Here is a 17,759-nt window from a genome sequence, read left to right as displayed (position 1 = left end):
TGGAGACCTGTAATCACCTAATTAATTGAGAGAACATATACCACTTTCCACAGATTATTTGAGACCACTTCAGTTAAGGTTAGAAGCTCTTGGTATGGCTAAATGTAGGGACCATCTAGTACAAGGCTCTCTATTATCAATGCAACAACTACAGGAGTTGATGAGGCAAAAAAATATATTTTTGCCAAGTTTTCCAAATCAGAAATCCACTTCAGGGGACAGATAGTAACATAGTAGATGACGGCAGAAAAAGACCTGCATGGTCCATCCAGTCTGCCCAACAAGATAAACTCATATGTGTATACCTTACCTTGATTTGTACCTGTCTTTTTCAGGGCACAGCCCGTACAAGTCTGCCCAGCAGTATTTCCTGCCTCCCAACCACCAGTTCCGCCTCCCACCTCCGGCTCTGGCACAGACCGTATAAGTCTGCCCTCCACTATCCTCGCCTCCCAACTACCAACCTCTCTTCCCCCCACCTGCTCCGCCACCCAATTTCGGCTAAGCTTCTGAGGATCCATTCCTACTGCACAGGATTCCTTTATGCACATCCCACGCATGTTTGAATTCCGTTACCGTTTTCATCTCTGACCACCTCCCATGGGAGGGCATTCCAAGCATCCACCACCCTCTCCGTGAAAAAATACTTCCTGACATCTTTTTTGAGTCTGCCCCCCTTCAATCTCATTTCATGTCCTCTCGTTCTACCGCCTTCCCATCTCTGGAAAAAATTTTTTTGCGGATTAATACCTTTCAAGTATTTGAACGTCTGTATCATATCACCCCTGTTCCTCCTTTCCTCCAGGGTATACATGTTCAGGTCAGCAAGTCTCTGCTCATACGTCTTGGAACGCAAATCCCATACCATTCTCGTAGCTTTTCTTTGCACCGCTTCCATTTTTTAAACATCCTTCGCAAGGTACGGCCTCCAAAACTGAACACAATACTCCAGGTGGGGCCTCACCAACGACTTGTACAGGGGCATCAACACTTCCTTTCTTCTGCTGATCACACCTCTCTCTATACAGCCTAGCAACCTTCTCGCTACGGCCACCGCCTTGTCACACTGTTTCGTCGCCTTCAGATCCTCGGATACTAGCACCCCAAGATCTCTCTCCCCCTCAGTACCTATCAGACTCTCCCCGCCTAACACATAAGTCTCTCTTGGGTTTCTACTCCCTAAATGCATCACTTTGCATTTCTTCGCATTGAATTTTAATTGCCAAACCTTAGACCATGCAAGAACTAACTTGAGAAGAAACACTACAGAGAGAAAGGATACTTTTAAACGACACTTCCAAAAAACTTCTCTCGGGTATATATGTGGCTATACCAAGCTCAGGCTTAGCACAGGAAAGGATCCATGAGAAGGCATGGGAAAAATGGATGGGGATGTCATTGGAACCTGAAGTCTGGATGCAGGTATATAGATACACACGTGCTCTCAATTGCCAACAGATGCAATATATGTTGGTGGCATGTACTTATTGGTACCCTGCCAAATTGCAAAAAGGCTCTGCCACTAACATAGGAGACGCCTCTTGTTAGAGGAACTGAGGCCAACGGGGTACATAAGAATATCTGAAGTGGGAATGTGGGAAAAGTCAGTCATTTTGGCAGGCAATTTGGGACAAAATTCAACGTTGGACAGGAAAACAAGGGCTCTTAAATCCTAAGTTTTGTTTATTGGTTATTTCCTCGGATTCCAGGATATGAAATGAAAGACTATGTGGTACCTACGTTGCTTTTAGCCACCAAAATGACTTAAGAACCTGGAGGGATCAACAAGGCCCAACACAAGGAGATGGCTGCTCTAGGCCAGCAGAGTTGTGATCTTTCAGAGTTTCTTGAGAATCATCAAGACAATATCACTTCTGGAGCAACTTGTCATTTTTTGTGAAAAGGACAAGAACTCAATATTGAGAGCTTCTTTCAAATGTAAGGACTCTTACTTTTGGTGCAAAAATTCAAGTTTTCCTTATTGAGGTGCACTACACTCAGTCTCGCAGGAAGTCTTTTCTTTAAGTTGAAATCTTTTTAAATCCCTTGCAAATATTCAATATCTTTTCAAGGTTCTACTTACTGATCCTGCTCAGCTGGAGAAATTCCTGGCACTTTCTCATGGCTTGAGTTTTGGGGGTCTTTTGAGTGTCACCAACAGAGTTCAAGATTTCCTTCTTATTTCACTTAAGTACTAACAGTTCAAGTTTGAACACAGATTAATTGCAGTCATTTCTCTCTGAGGCCCAGATGCATTAAAGTTGTCAGTAATTCTCATTCCCTACCGATTCCATAGGGAATGAGAATTCACAAAGGAAAGGGAATGCAAATGAGCTACTCGTTGTAGCTCCGTTGCATTCACCATTACCTTGGTAGCCAGTCGGAGAATCGGGATGTCCCATTCGGTTATGCTCCTCTTCCAGGTCTCTTCAGCCAATCAAGCGCGTCTAGCTTGCTGGTGTCAGCTAAACGCACTCTGATTGGCTGAAGAGACCTGGAAGAGGAGCATAATGGAAAGGGACGTCCCGAACTCTGGATCGACTCGCACGTCCCCGATTCCCTTCTCCTCGCACAGCTACAGAAGGTGAGCAGCGCCAGGGAGACAAAACTAAAAAAAAACAAAAAAACGGCAAAAAGACAAATAAAAGACATCCCTCACAAGCATAGGCAGAGTACATCCATAAAGGACGCCCCTCACGTGCGCTCGCTGCTTTTTTTTTTCTTTTTTACCTTTTTTTGGGGCCCTTTTCCTTTCTGATTCCCTCACAGGAGCCCTAACGAGAGGTGCAGATCTCCCGTTAGGGTTCCTACGGTAAGGGAATCGGAAAAACGGTAGTGCATCTCATTATAATGAGCTGCAACGGTAGTGCAGCTCATTATAATAGCCTTTGGATAATTTGCATTCCGTTTTTGTTGCCTGCTACCGTGACAGGGAAAATGCCCTTAGTGCATGCCCCCGGTAAACTACTTGCGTTTTAAACTGGGTGGAACCAGTTTAAAACGCAAGTTGTGGGCTCGTTAGGTTTAGTGCATCTGGCCCTGATTTTCTTAAACTTGACTTAGTATAGCTCTGAGTCCCCGGTAACTGGTGTCTGTCGTTAAAATGAAAGCTTTCCCTGTTTTCCATTTTTTCCTCCTTTCTTTTGAGGTAGGCTAAAATTGATTTTGTTTTATAGATGATATTTTATATTTATCAAAACACAATATTTCCTAAGTTTTGTTTTGTCTTTTGATGTATCAAAAATTTCAATTAAACTTTATCCTAAATGGCAACAGGCAACCAGTGGCTATCAATGTGAAGAGAAGTTGTAGGAACACACCATCTAGCTGAATGGATCATCTTGATAATTGTGCTCTGGGTGAGCTGCAATCTTTTGAGAGGATTGACTGTGAAAGACAGATATGGATGTGCTTGGGTGGGTGGGAAAGAAGACTAAACTAAAATTAAGACATCCTAATGGGTCTAATACCGAACTTCATATTATTCTAGAAGTGTAACATCTGTGTGGTAAAAGCAGTTAACTGGGTTTAATAAAAGGTTTAGACAAGGAAGAGTCCATAAACTGTTATTAAAGTGGACTTGGGGAAAGCCACTGCTTTATCCTTGGGGGTAAGAAAGATAGAATCATACTACTGTTGGGATCCTGCCAGGTACTTGTGCCCTGGATTGGCCACTATCAAAACAGGGTACTGGGCTTAATGGACCTTTGGTCTGACCTAGTATGGCAGTTCTTATGCAGATAAATCTAGTAGCAGCAGACTGCATGTGAAATACATGCCTACTATATTCTCAACAGATTGCATGTTGTTTTTTTCCCCCCTGCCTTAAAGGAGGTCTCCAAAATGATCATTCTATGAAACTTTGCTGATTCAAAACAACACCCACACATACTGTTTCTTTCTTTTTTCTTTCTGCTATCTTTATTCTCAGTTGAGTGATGAGAATGACCTGCTGCTTCGGAAGCTGAAAAAGATGCGCTTCAAGAATGAGCAGCTGGAGGCCGAGCTGACTCGGATGCAAGAGCAACTGCGGCTGCAGCAGCTAATGCGAGATTACGTCATGACCAGAGAGTAAGCATGAGCCTTCCTTAAGGAGCGAGTAGCACTGCTGAGTATCTTCCTCTTATGTGCTTGCAAACATGATGGTCAGGTTCCCAGCCGTGGATTAGGCTGGCAGCTCCTGGATCATGTAGCAGTCCTCGCAGTTGCTGTACTGGAGAGGGTATGAATAGTGTGTTGTTTCTGAGAAACCTGCTGATGCACTGGTCCCTTCCCAAGAACTAGTAAATATAGAAAATTAGATTTAGAGAAATGCAGGGTTTATTTTAATTTTCTAACTGAAGGGTTTTTGTTTCCTTTCTTGAATGATTAATTGGGATGGCAATCCTAGCCCTTTCTGTACTGTGATCTTTACAGTTTCTCTTAGATGGTGGGCATCTGATAAACCTTATCACTGTGTCTATCCCCATATTAGAAAAGCAGGAGAGTGACTTGGTAGCAGAGCTGTGCTAATATGCTTTGCTAGCTGTGTTTATTTGAAAAGGCTGACAAGTAAAGCAAGTGTGCAGCCAAAAACAATTCTTATGAAAACTTCCCAGGCCTATAGCAGATTGAGAAAACCAGAAGAGGCATGGTCTAACAACAAACAAATCCAAAGAAGGATTGCTCGATGAACAGGAAATGTACAGATTATTTAGTTGCACATAAAACCATGAATTCAATAAATGTTAAATTAAAAGCAATAATAAAACTTTGTTGTATAATTCATAAATATAATGGAGAGGATATTAAAAACCCAACACAGTCATTTTTCAGCATATGCCTACATCAGAGATACAACAGCCAGCTATACCCTTCCTTGGTACATAGTGAGGCATATTTTCAAAGCACTTAGCCTTCCAAAGTGCTTTGAAAATATGCCTCATTGTGTTACATCTAAAAAGAAAAAATTAAAGTTACTACATTATACCCAGTCCATCAAACATATAAACGGTGAGTGACCAAACTCACTTGCAAATGCGCATTAGAGACTTCCCTCTCTGTCCCGCCCCCGCGTCAATACGTGATGACGGGGGCGGGACAGAGAGGGAAACTGCGCTCCCCCCCCCCCGAGGTCGCCGCCACCGGTAACCCCCCCACCCCCAAGTCGCCGCCGCCACCCCTCCATCCGGCCCGGGCCCTCTGATCGCAATTAATTCATCTTACATCGCCACAGCACGCAGATCAGCTGAGCTCCAGTCGGCCTTCCTTCCCTGCCTGTGTCCCGCCCTCGCCGATGGTACATCACACGAGGGCGGGACACAGGCAGAGAAGGAAGGCCAGGCCGACGGGAGCTCAGCTGATCTGCGTGCTGCGGCGATGTAAGTTGAATTAATAGCGAACAGAGGGCCCGGGCCGGGTGGGAGGGGTGGCGGCTGCGGTGACTCCGGGGGGGGGGGGGGTACCGGTAGCAGCGACCTTGGGGGGCCTTGGAAAACCCCCATTCCAATAGTAGCCCCTTTTAACGGGCTCAACGGCTAGTATTAAATAAAAGTACACTGGAAACATATAAATACCTTTGCATCTGTTAGAATACGTGGAGGGGCATAATTGAAAGGGGCGCCCAAGTTTTCCTGAGGACGTCCTCACAGGACGTCCCGGCGAAGGGGCGGGGAAACCCGTATTATTGAAACGATGGGCGTCCATCTTTCGTTTCGATAATACGATCGGGGACGCCCAAATCTGGAAATTTAGGTCAACCTTAGAGATGGTCGTCCCCAATTTTCGGTGATAATGGAAGCCGCTCATCTCAGAAACGACCAAATCCAAGCCATTTAGTCATGGGACGAGCCAGCATTCGTAGTGCACTGGTCCCCCTGACATGCCAGGACAGCAACCGGGCACCCTAGGGGGCACTGCATTGGACTTCAGAAATTGCTCCCAGGTGCATAGCTCCCTTACCTTGGGTGCTGATCCCCCCCCCCCCCAAACCCACTACCCACAACTGTACACCACTACCTTAGCCCTTATGGGCAGTGCATTGTTTCTAGCAAAAAAGGTGCCAGTACTCAAATGCTAGGCCACCCTTCAGGGGTGTGGTGATCGCTGAGGGGACTCACCCCACAATAGCCAGGTCCCCTGCAACCAGTCACAGAATCTTTGACAAGGCAGAATTGGTGTGTAGTGCCTGAGCTTTTTCATTAAAGCTTGGGGTCCGTGGGCCAATTTTAGCAGACAATGGAAAAGGTGCCGGTACTCAGTACCCCCAAGTACCCCCTCAAAAAAAGCCCTGCTTATGGGTGAAGGGGGGCACCTAGATCTGGGTACAATGGGTTTTTGGAGGGCTCACATTTACCAACACAAGTGTAACAGGTAGGGGGCGATGGGCCTGGGTCCGCCTGCCTGAAGTGCACTGCACCCACTAAAACTGCTCCAGGGACCTGCATACTGAGTATGACATTTGAGGCTGGCATAGAGGCTGGCACAAAAGATTTTTAAAGATGTTTTTTTGAGAGTGGGAGGGGGTTAGTGTCCACTGGGGGAAGTAAGGGGAGGTCATCCCCGATTCCTTCTGGTGGTCATCTGGTCAGTTCGGGCACCTTTTTGAGGCTTGGCCGTAAGAAAAAATGGACCAAGTAAAGTCGTCCAAGTGCTCGTCAGCGACGCCCTTCTTTTTTCCTTTATTGGTCGAGGACGCCCATGTGTTAGGCACGCCCCAATCCTGCCTTCGCTATGCTTCCAACACGCCCCTGTAAACTGTAGTCGTCCCTGCGACGGAAAGCAGTTGAGGACGCCCAAAATCGGCTTTCGATTATGCCGATTTGGGCGACCCTGGGAGAAGGACGCCCATTTCCCAATTTGTGTCAAGATGGGCGCCCTTCTCTTTCGAAAATAAGCCTGATAAGCACCTCATCAGTGTTGGAACACCCTATTGAAAAATCAGTAATTATAAATTCTTCAACTTAAGGTGCAAGGGAGTTGCTATAACAAAAAATGTAAAGATCTTATTTTGAATTTTTAAATATTACATTACAATATACTTCCAGGTTCTTAGCAGTTTGCAATGATTAAAAACCAAGACAGTCTGTCTTGGGAAGAAAAAACAGAGAATCTTATTCAAGAACTAATTTTAACAAGTTTCTTAAAAAGATAAGTTTTTACATTTTTCTTGAATAAGAAAAAAGATAACTGAGCAGCAAAACAAATATTAAAATCATTCCAGGACCTCGATGCTTAAACTGCAAAAAGTCTGCAAACAAACATTTTAAATCCATTTACTCCCTTAATTGATGGATGAACAAAATGTGAAATGATCTTCTATCCCTATTGTTGGAAATAATTCCACATGATCTATTATATAAATTGGGCATTCACCATTTAGGATCTTATATAGAATGCAAAAGAATTTGAACATAATCCTCGCCTCTATAGGCAACCAATGTAATTCAACAAAATATGAAGAAATTTTATTCCTGCTTCTGTAGTGAAAAAAATAATTGGATTGCAGTGTTCTGGATTGTTTTCAATCGCCGGATAACTTGTCTAGGTGCACCCAAATGGATAAGATTACAGTAGTCCAACTTGGACAAAAGCAACGCCTGTACCAATAATCTGAACTGCCCAAATTAAAAATACTTTCTTATCCGTCTTAAATTCCTCAAAAGAAAGAAAGAGCTTTTAGAGCACTGAGTTGAGTCGAGGGATAAATTCTGGTCAACATAAGCCCCCCGTATCTTTATAACAGAAGAAAGTGAATACCTAGTTTGATCCACCATTATATGGCCCACTGAAGGGTCAGGATTGTTATCAAAACGTAAAAATTTGGTCTTATCAGTGTTTTAACTTGAGTCAATAGCATGACATCTAGGACCTAGTCAGTGTTAAACATCTTTGAACAACTGATGATACTGAATTTATAGATGAGTAAATTGGAATGAACACTGTAATATCATCGGCATAACCGTAAGTGATGTAACTCTCTCAAGTTCCAAACCCAAAGAATGTAAGAAGATATTAAACAGTGTAGATGATAAAGGAGATCCCTGTGAGACCTCACAAGGATTTCTTCAACTATCTGATAGCTTTCCATTATGTTTTACTTTATATGACCTAGAAAACAAAACTCCTCTAAACCACTTCAATACATTACCATCAATACCTTTAAGATTAAGTTCAGAAAGCAAAATATCATAATCCATCAGATCAAAAGCTGGCGACAGATTGAACTGTAGGTTTAAACCCTTACCATTTTGACATAGTATGCGCCGAACAGTGTCATAAAGGACATCACAATCTACATTCCCTTCAGTCATGACTTAACAGAAATAACCAATGAAATCAATGACGGCCTGAACATCATGGACTCCTGGGCAAACTCATTCCAACTGAAACTGAACACTGAAAAAACACACTGCCTTATTCTCTCGTCTCAACATAACAAGTACAAACCCATATCCATAAACACCCCAGAATACACCCTCCCTACCTACCTCAGACAGCCTAAAACTACTCGGCGTCATAATCGACCGCAACCTTACCCTTGAGAGCCAAGTAAACTCTGTAATAAAGAATATGTTTTACTCAATGTGGAGACTCAAACGAATAAAACCTTTCTTCCCGAGGGAAATTTTTCGAAACCTAATACAATCAATGGTCCTAAGCCATACAGACTACTGCAACGGAATCTATGCGGGATGTAAAGAACAACTCGCAAAAAAACTCCAGACCGCCCAAAACACAGTTGCCCGGTTGATATTTGGTAAAACGCGCTTCAAAAGCGCTAAACCCCTCCAAGAAAAGCTACACTGGCTCCCAATCAAAGAACGGATCATCTTCAAAATCTGCACCTTGGTCCACAAAATTATCTATGGCGTAGTCCCAGAATACATGACAGACCTCATAAATCTACCAACCAGAAACAGATTCGGATCATCACAATTATACCTAAACCTACATTACCCAAATTGCAAAGGACTGAAATACAAAACAATTTATGCATCCAGCTTCTCCTACTTAAGCGCACAGTGATCTCTTTTTTGAACAGAAAAAAAGTAGGTGATTTTACACATGGAGACCTATTTTTTGAAAGGTTGTGAAGAGGGAATTCTGACATCCAAGTCTGGAATGTGGAGAATTCCCACACTATGTTACAAGAGGCTAGGCCAAACGTAGAGCCTCTTGCAAAATAGGTGCATGACTGCATGTATATGTCCCTCCACGTCCAGCAGGAAGTGATATATTAGATATAGATATATTATGTATGTATGTATAAATTATTATTTACTTATTTTTACCACAAGTGCAGCCCCCCCCCCCCCCACATATATGTGGGGAGCAGCCTTTTGAAATCACTGCTCGTGCACTCAAGTTCCCCAATTTGCTCCCACCTTCTCCCCAATTCCCACCCACAATCCCATTCCAGGCCCTTACTCGTGGTCCCTGGTGTCTAGCAGGAGTAATGCCCCATTACTCATGTTCGTATAGCTCAGAATTCAAAATGCCAAATCCCCTAGTGGTTGTCAATCTTGTGATATTATCGCTAGGAGTTGTTAAGCCAGTCACCCTCATAAAAACTGTTATTAACACAGGATGCTTCTAAAATAAGGGCCATAATCAAATAGCTGCAATACTATTCAATCAAGAGCAACGTACTTACAGCCTCACAGCATCTTCCTCATATGTGGCATGATGCAAAGAAACTTCTGCTAGTGCTGTTAGCCATTTTAAGGATTTGACTGACATTTGCAATAGGTACTGTTTTAAACAGTAGAATTTAAAGTGCTGGCTCATAGTCTTCAAATGCATTAAAATATATTGTAGGTTGTCTCAAAGAAAAAAGAAAAAGAAATCTAGGTTAATGAAAAGAAACTGGAGTCCAAAAATGTAAACTGTACCAAACCTTATCTCTCTTATATAGAAAAGTTGGTGGATCAGTAGAAAGAATAGGTTCCTTATGGAAATGTAGGGAAATGATGATGATATATTTTTTATAACATTACCCCTAATTTAGATAGTTATGCACTGACAGAGAAGTGAATTTATGTTTAAATCTTTTTTATTAATAGTAACAAAGCTTGTACAAATATACAAGGTATCCAACCAATACAAACTGATGGTGCTATAACTCAGATCGTCATACAAATTTTTCATTTTATCCCCCCTACTTCCCCTTGACCATCTCTCCTCTTAATTGTGTTAATCTTTTTATTATTGAATAAAGGAACATTGTAATACAAAAACGTAATGTGTGGCTTCTTAGTCCTTTAAACCTTCTTTCACTTTCCCTCTGCCTCCCACCCCTCCCTTCTTCCTTACCCAAGTCCCAAATCCAACCCCCCCCCCCCCCTTTCTTGGAAAAAAAAAAAAAAAAAAAAAAAAACTTCTGCGTCTAGCCATGTGTCCATTAAAAGTTCAATATTCTACTTCTAGCTTGGGAGGTCATTGTATCAAGGAATGGGCTCCAGATGTTCTGAAATTGTCGTCCTGCCTGGGCTTTAAAGTCTGTCACTGCCATCCTTTCCATTCGCATTAATGCGATCATGCGGGCTCTCCACTGAGAACTGGTGGGGTACTGTCTGGTAATCCACTCAGATAAAATCACCTGTTTAGCCACTATGATAGACTTGGTCACAAAGGCTGTTAATCCTGCTGGGATGGGATGGACTAATATCAAATGTCCCAAGAGAAGTGAATTTATATATTGAGATTGTTTCCAAAGAGGTTCAAGCAAGCAGGAGAGGCTCCTTCCTACTTAAACCCTGATCAGTAGAGGTGAGCTGAAGGAAGATAGGGTCCATGTAAGAGTCACCAAAGATCCATCATATATGCTGGGGGGAGAGTCAGAATGTGAGGAAGAGTGGGTAGAGGGAGAAAGAGACTTAAACACTGTTAAGTATTTGGGATGAGGTTTGCCATGATAGCTTCTTGTTATTGTTTGTATCCCATTTTATAAATCAAAAGTAATCTGTGGGCCGTCGCCAGATATTCAGTGACACTTATTCAGTAGCACTGTGCTGTTATCCTTTCTAACCACTGTAGTACTGTGGGTGATCCGTGACCTGGAGTCAGGAAGAAGCTGGCAGTTAAAGCAGGCAGTGGCAATATTCAGTGCCAGGGCCTGCATAGCTAACCAAGGGATCTTTTTACTAAGGTGCACCGAAAAGTGGCCTGCACTGGTGTAGACGTGTGTATTGGACGTGCACAGGTCCATTTTTCAGTGCACCTACAAAAAAGGCCTTTTTTTTTTTGCCTGACAATGGACGTGCGACAAAATAAAAATTAGCGCGAGTCCATTTTGTACCCGAGACCTTACCGCCACCCATTCACTTAGTAAGGTCTCATGCATTAACCGTGTGGTAATCGTCGGTTTGCATACAATGCCAGTTACTGCCCGGTTAGCGCCGCACGCTGGAAAGTTTCCAGTGCGCATAGTGGGCACGCGTAAAAAATGAAATTACCACCCAGGCCACGCGGTAGTTGGGTGGTAGTTCTGAATTGGCACGTGTTGGGCCCCCAAGTAAGCAGGACCACACAAAAGACAGTCCTAACTTTATCTGGTTGGTTATGTGAATGCTGGCCAGCATCTGCATGGCTTCCTGGTCCTAGCTGACTGCATGTGGATGTCCTTGCAAGGACAACATAGTATTACAAAAGTAGTATATGGACAGCATTTTCATTGTTTGGTAGGGAGATATAGAGCAACTGAAGGATTTTTCACAAAAGGCTTAATACATGGGACAAGTTTTTTTTTTTAAATATTTTAATTTCCAAAAATATGGGTTTAGCATGTCGCTGTACTGCAGACTTATAGGTGGAAACAAACCCTTCGGATTTTCAGAGTTTCCAAAATCGATCATTGAAGGAAAATCTGACAACCTAGTCAATTCCTTAAACTGAAATGCTGTTGTTCTACTGAATAATTTGATGAACAGTTGTGAGAGAGGACTAAAACTTATTGAAAAGGGTTATCCACTTGTTCTGTATTTAAAAAAGGATATAAAAGAACAAAGACTGCAGATACAGAATTACTTCTAGAAGGTGGTAGCAGAACCAATGAAGAGAGTAATTTTGCTCATTTAAAATTTACACACAAAGGGGAGTATTTACTAAAATGCAGTTTGTTTTTTTTTTTTTACATAGGGTGCGGTAAATGCAGGTGGCATGGTCAATATCTACCCTGAATTTAGCACATTATGAGGCATATTTTCAAAGCACTTAGCCTTCCAAAGTTCCATAGGTTTCTATGGAACTTTGGAAGGCTAAGTGCTTTGAAAATATGCCTCCCTGTATGGGCCTGTATCACATAGCTTGGCAGGTAGTATGAGTGTTCCTATTCTAGCTGCCAAAGCATGGAACATGGACCCCAGCACTAAAATTAATTAAAATAAATCTGCCATGGCAGCACAACCCTTGATTCCTCCCCCAACAGCACCCCTACAATTGCACCCCACTGACTGGACCCCCCTCCCCCCAAGATCAAGCCTGTTCCCTGATTCCAGACCACTCTTAGGAAGGCAGGGGTAGTCCTGGTAGTCTAGTGGAATGAGGCAGGAACAGTCCCTCTCTAATCCTGCCCCATCTGGTTCTGAGGTTCAAAATGTTGGGTATGACCTTACCGGTAGTCTCACTATGCTATTACTAAGAGGTCATAGCTGCCACTTTGAACCCTGAAGCCAGATTCGGGGGGGGGGGGGGGGGCGGAGTGGAGGGGACTGTTCCTACTCCTTTTCAGTAGACGACGAGGGATACTCCAGCACTCCTAGAGGTGATCAGGTTGAAAACCTTAGGTGGGTGGGCTTGGGAGTGGAGATCAGATCAGGGGGATTGGATTGGGAGGTTATGAAGTGAGGAGTCCTGATTTATGGGGGGGGGGGGGGGAGACTGGAGCTTGAACAGGGAGCGGGATGCTCTGGGATACTGTATTAAAGTCATGGATTGTGTTACCAGACTGCTGGTAGCACAGCTACACTTAAAACACCACCCCTTCAGTGTGCATCACTGACCCAGATGATTATACTCAATGACTGCCTGTTCTCTACTCATACAAAAAGAAAAAAAAAGCAAGGAGAAGCAAAAGCCTCATGGTTAAATGCAGCAACAAAAAGATGTAAAAGTCACATCATTAATAATTGTACTATCGTAACATGGGCTTGGACACAGCTGTGTGTGCTGGCACAAAGGCCTGCATCAGGAGTCCATCACAACTATTGATGTTATCAGTCTGATACATATACAATAATCAGGAATACAGATCCAAAACGTTTCTTCAAAATGAGAAGTGTCTGTGTACCAATCTAAAGTTGAAGGTGTTTCTCACACAGTATAACAGCATGAGTCAAACTCCACCCACGACACATGTTAAATGGCTACTGTGTGTTTTTACCATGCTGGCTAGTTTCAGTGTGTGCTACCTCTTAGCGTGGGTCCATGCTATCATCTACCATACATTATAATCCACACCAACTACTTAATGCAGCTTAGTAAACATCCCTCTTAGGGCCCTGTTTACTAAGGTGCTTTAGTGTTTTTAGCGCACCTACACTTAGCATGTGCGCTAACCATGTAGGCGCCTATAAGGATATTGTAGGCACGTACATGGTTAATGTGTGTTAAAAATGTTAACGCGCCTATAACGCTGCTTAGTAAACAGGACCCTAAGGGGCTCATTTTCGAAAGAGAAGGGCATCCATCTTTCGACATAAATCAGAAGATGGACATCCTTCTCCCAGGGACGTCCAAATCGGTATAATCGAAGCTCGATTTAGAACGTCTTCAACTGCAGTCTGTCACAAGGACGTCCAAAGTTAAAGGGGGCGTGTCGGAGGCATAGTGAAGGCGGGACTTGGGCGTGCCTAACACTTGGACGTCTTTAACCCATAATCAAAAAAAAATAAGGACATCCCTGACGAACACTTGGACATTTTCACCCGGACCTGTTTTTCTTATGACTAAGGCACAAAAAGGTGCCCGAAATGACCAAATGACCACCAGAGAGAATCGGGGATGACCTCCCATTACTCCCCCAGTGGTCACTAACCCCCTCCCACCCTCAAAAAACATCTTTGAAAATATTTTGTTCCAATCTCTATGCCAGCTTCAGATGTCATACTCAGGTCCATGACAGCGCATGCAGGTCCCTGGAGCAGTTTTAGTGGGTACTTCAGTGCACTTCAGACAGGCAGACCCAGGCCCATACTCCCCCTACCTGTTACATTTGTGGAGGAAACAGCGAGCTCTCTAAAACTCACCATAAACCCACTGTACCCACATCTAGGTGCCCCCCTTCACCCGTAAGGGCTATGGTAGTGGTGTACAGTTGCGAGCAGTGGGTTTTTTTGGGGGGGGGGTTGGGGGGCTCAGCACACAAGGTAAGGGAGCTGTATGCCTGGGAGCAATTTATGAAGTCCATTGCAGTGCCCCCTAGGGTGCTTGGTTGGTTTCCTGGCATGTCAGGGGGACCAGTGCACTACAAATACTGGCTCCTCCCATAACCAAATGGCTTAAATTTGGTTGTTTTTGACATGGATGTCTTTAGTTTTGAAAATCGCCGAAAGTCAGAAAAGTCCATGTCTAGGGACATCCCAATTTAAGGATTTGGACGTCCCTGATGGTATTTTCGAAACGAAAGATGGACATCCATGTTTCCAAAATACGGGTTTTCCCGCCCCTGGATCTTGCCGTTTTGCAGGGATGTCCAAATCGCATCTTGGACGTCCCTTTCGAAAATGCCCCTCTAAGTGTCTATTATCAGTAAAATTCTCAGGAAATATTGGCATACAGAAGGCAATTCTGTAAACTAGGCGGGGGGGGGGGGCTACTGTTTGGGGGGGTGGGGACGCTATGGGTAGAGAGTTTTTGGTTTCAGATGAATATGTATAGCTACTATTAAAGATGTGATGTCAGGGATCCTTCATATGGAAAGAATTCTTGATAACTTGTCTTCTTTGAGTAAATTTACAGAAGAAGCCGCATTGATATATAAAACTAAGGGGTATGTTTACTAAGGTGCGTTAGCGTTTTTAACGCGCCTGTAAATTTAAGGTGCGTTAAACGCTAATGCGCCTATACATTTTTATGAGCACATTAGCGTTTAATGCGCATAAACCATTTACGCGTGTTAAAAACACTAACTCACCCATAGCGCTGCTTAGTAAACATAGCCCTAAGATCACTAAGCATCAAGTTCCATGGTATAAACAAGAATTATCTAAACTAGAGAGTTCATACCACAAACTGTAACATCATTAGAGGTGGTCTCATGATTTTGATTTAAAAACAAAACAGTGGAAGGCAGCCATTAAACATTGTAAGTTAGCAATTTACAACGTGAAGAAATCTTTATTATACTACTTCAGATAAATAAAATTAGAGCATCAATAACTCCGAATTTACAAGCTATTGTAGATCTTTCAAATATAGCAAACAATTCTGACCACGCTATTCCTGCTGACAGGCTTTGGACTTCCTTGGGGTTCCACAGGGTTCTCCACATTAACCTATTTTATTTAATATGTATGTCTTTTTTTTTAATTGTTTTTTCTTCCTTGGATGTAAAGCTTTGTTCAAATGCTGATGATATTATTCTTTTAATACCTATAAGTAAGGACCTTTTTACTACCTCAGAGTTTCATCTTGCATTTCTATAATAGAGAATTATAGCTCGAGCCATGGTTTTATGCTCAACAAGAATACAACTTGTGGTGGAAAGTGTGAGCCCTCCAAAACCCACCAAAAACCTACTGTACCCACATATAGGTGACATTTGTAGCCATTAGGGCTATTGTAGTGGTGTGCAGTTGGATACAGTAGGTTTTTGGTGGGTTTTGGAGGGCTCACCATACAGTATAAAGGGGTAAAGGTGAGATGTATACCTGGGAGCTTTTACTGAAGTCCACTGCAGTGCACCTTAGTCTGTGTTGCCAGTCTTCTATGAACGCTGACTCCTCCTACATTCTAGTGGCTTGATTTTGTACATTTTTCACTTGAATGTTTGTTTTGTTTTGTATTTTTTTCAAAAATAGGCCAAAAATAGACCAAAAAGATAAACGCGCAGAGCACAAAAATCTAGCAAGTGGCCATTTTTGAAAAAAAAAAATGATTTGCTGTTTTGAAAATGGCTATATTTGCTATTCAGATTCTGGACATCTTGAGCAAAACATCCAAAGTCTGACTTAGATGTTATATCGAAAATGCACCTCCACGTCATGCCTATCGTTTGGATCATACTATACCATTATTGAAGTAACATCACTGGTTACCTGTCGAACTTCGAATCACTTACAAAATTGCATTACTAACATTTAAGGCCTTTAGGAGAGGTGTTCTTGTTTATCTTTTCGTCTTACTATTCCTTATTCACCCCTCCATTCGGTGAATGATCATCATTTGGTTCTGCCAGGTCCAAAACTTGCTCAGCTTGAATCAGCCAGACGCTGCACATTCTTTTTCCTCTCCCCCTACACATGAAACAATCTTTCAATCACATTTTGTAGTGAATTATCACTTAAGACCTTTACAGCAAATCTTAAGGCCTGGCTGCTTAGACAGGCTTTCGGGGGAGACTAAATATTCTTTTATTTTCTTTATATCTCTTATTGTTCTTTTTTTCTTTTGCCGCTCATTAAATGGAGTTCTTTTCTCTTTCAAATCTGATTTTTAGTCTGTACACCGCTCTATTCTGCCTTGGTAGCTAGAGCAGTTTAGGAAATTTAAATAAACTATAAACTAAGTTAATTACATTTGTTTTACTGATAGAAATTGTTTTATGGGTAATTGATTACTGCTACTAAGTAAATGTTAAAAATATATTTATTTATTTATTTATATTTTACCGTTCTGGTAATCTATTTTGAGAGTTATACATGTATATTGCTCTGTTTTATTGTGGGACAGTAACCAAAATATTTTCTCTGAATATTAAGTTCGACTAGAAGTGTAATTCCTTATAGCCTATTTCATTTGTGCTATGTAAATTTATACATGTGAGTCTTAGGAGATGTCTGACAGCATATAACTTTTGTCTCTTAAAGCTCTCAGGTACAAACAGAATCCCAGCTGTGGTGTGGAAGGGGAGGGGGCATCAAAGAGCCCAAAGGTGCAAGTGGGAACAAAAATGGCAAGTAAGTGTTCCCTGTGATCATTGTTGATAAAACAGGGCATTTCCACCACATGCCAGAAAAGAAAGGGAGGGGTATTTCCAAAGTTGTGATTTATGGGAGGAAAAAAGATGGTTGTATAGGAAAAACTACTTTAAAAAAAGGGAACTAATCTTTTTGGGGTCTTTACTAAGCTGCGGTTTAAAAAATGGCCTACATGGGGTTTTTCCTGCACGATAAGGCCATTTTTTCTATTAACAGCCATGTGCTAATGTTGCCATTTTAAAAAAAACTAGTGCGTGTGCATTTACTGCCTACAAAATAGATGTCAGTATGGGCTCATGTTTTAATCCTGTGGTAACTAGTTAGTGTGCGATAATGTAGCTACATTAACTGAGAAGCACAGAAACGCCTACTTCCATATCATCATGCTGATCAATCCATAGACTGGTGGGTTGTGTCCATCTACCAGCAGGTGGAGATAGAGAGCAAACTTTTGCCTCCCTATATGTGGTCATGTGCTGCCGGAAACTCCTCAGTATGTTCTCTATCTCAGCAGGTGGTGGTCACACACAGCAGCAGCTCTGGCTAGGCCTCCAAGCCTAATTTTTAGGTTTTGTTGAGTGCCTGGGGTTGAGGGCTCTTTTGAGCAAGTGCAAACCTGGTGGCGCCAGGTCCCTCCTTTTC

General features: G+C 42.5%; 1 protein-coding gene across 2 annotated transcripts in view; it reads left to right on the top strand.

Annotated features, from left to right (window-relative positions):
* Positions 1-17,759, top strand: part of LOC115460315 — a 48,588-nt gene that overhangs the window by 15,729 nt on the left and 15,100 nt on the right. For both annotated transcript variants that reach the window (XM_030190108.1, XM_030190107.1), the window contains exons 2-3: positions 3,932-4,071; positions 17,007-17,096. In XM_030190108.1, the coding sequence (XP_030045968.1) occupies positions 3,932-4,071; positions 17,007-17,096 (230 nt within the window). The remainder of the gene's footprint in view (positions 1-3,931; positions 4,072-17,006; positions 17,097-17,759) is intronic.

This window comes from Microcaecilia unicolor, chromosome 1 (assembly GCF_901765095.1).
Source record: "Microcaecilia unicolor chromosome 1, aMicUni1.1, whole genome shotgun sequence".
Taxonomy (NCBI): domain Eukaryota; kingdom Metazoa; phylum Chordata; class Amphibia; order Gymnophiona; family Siphonopidae; genus Microcaecilia; species Microcaecilia unicolor.
The sequence above is the reverse complement of the archived record's forward strand: the minus strand, read 5'-3'. Positions and strand labels throughout refer to the sequence as shown.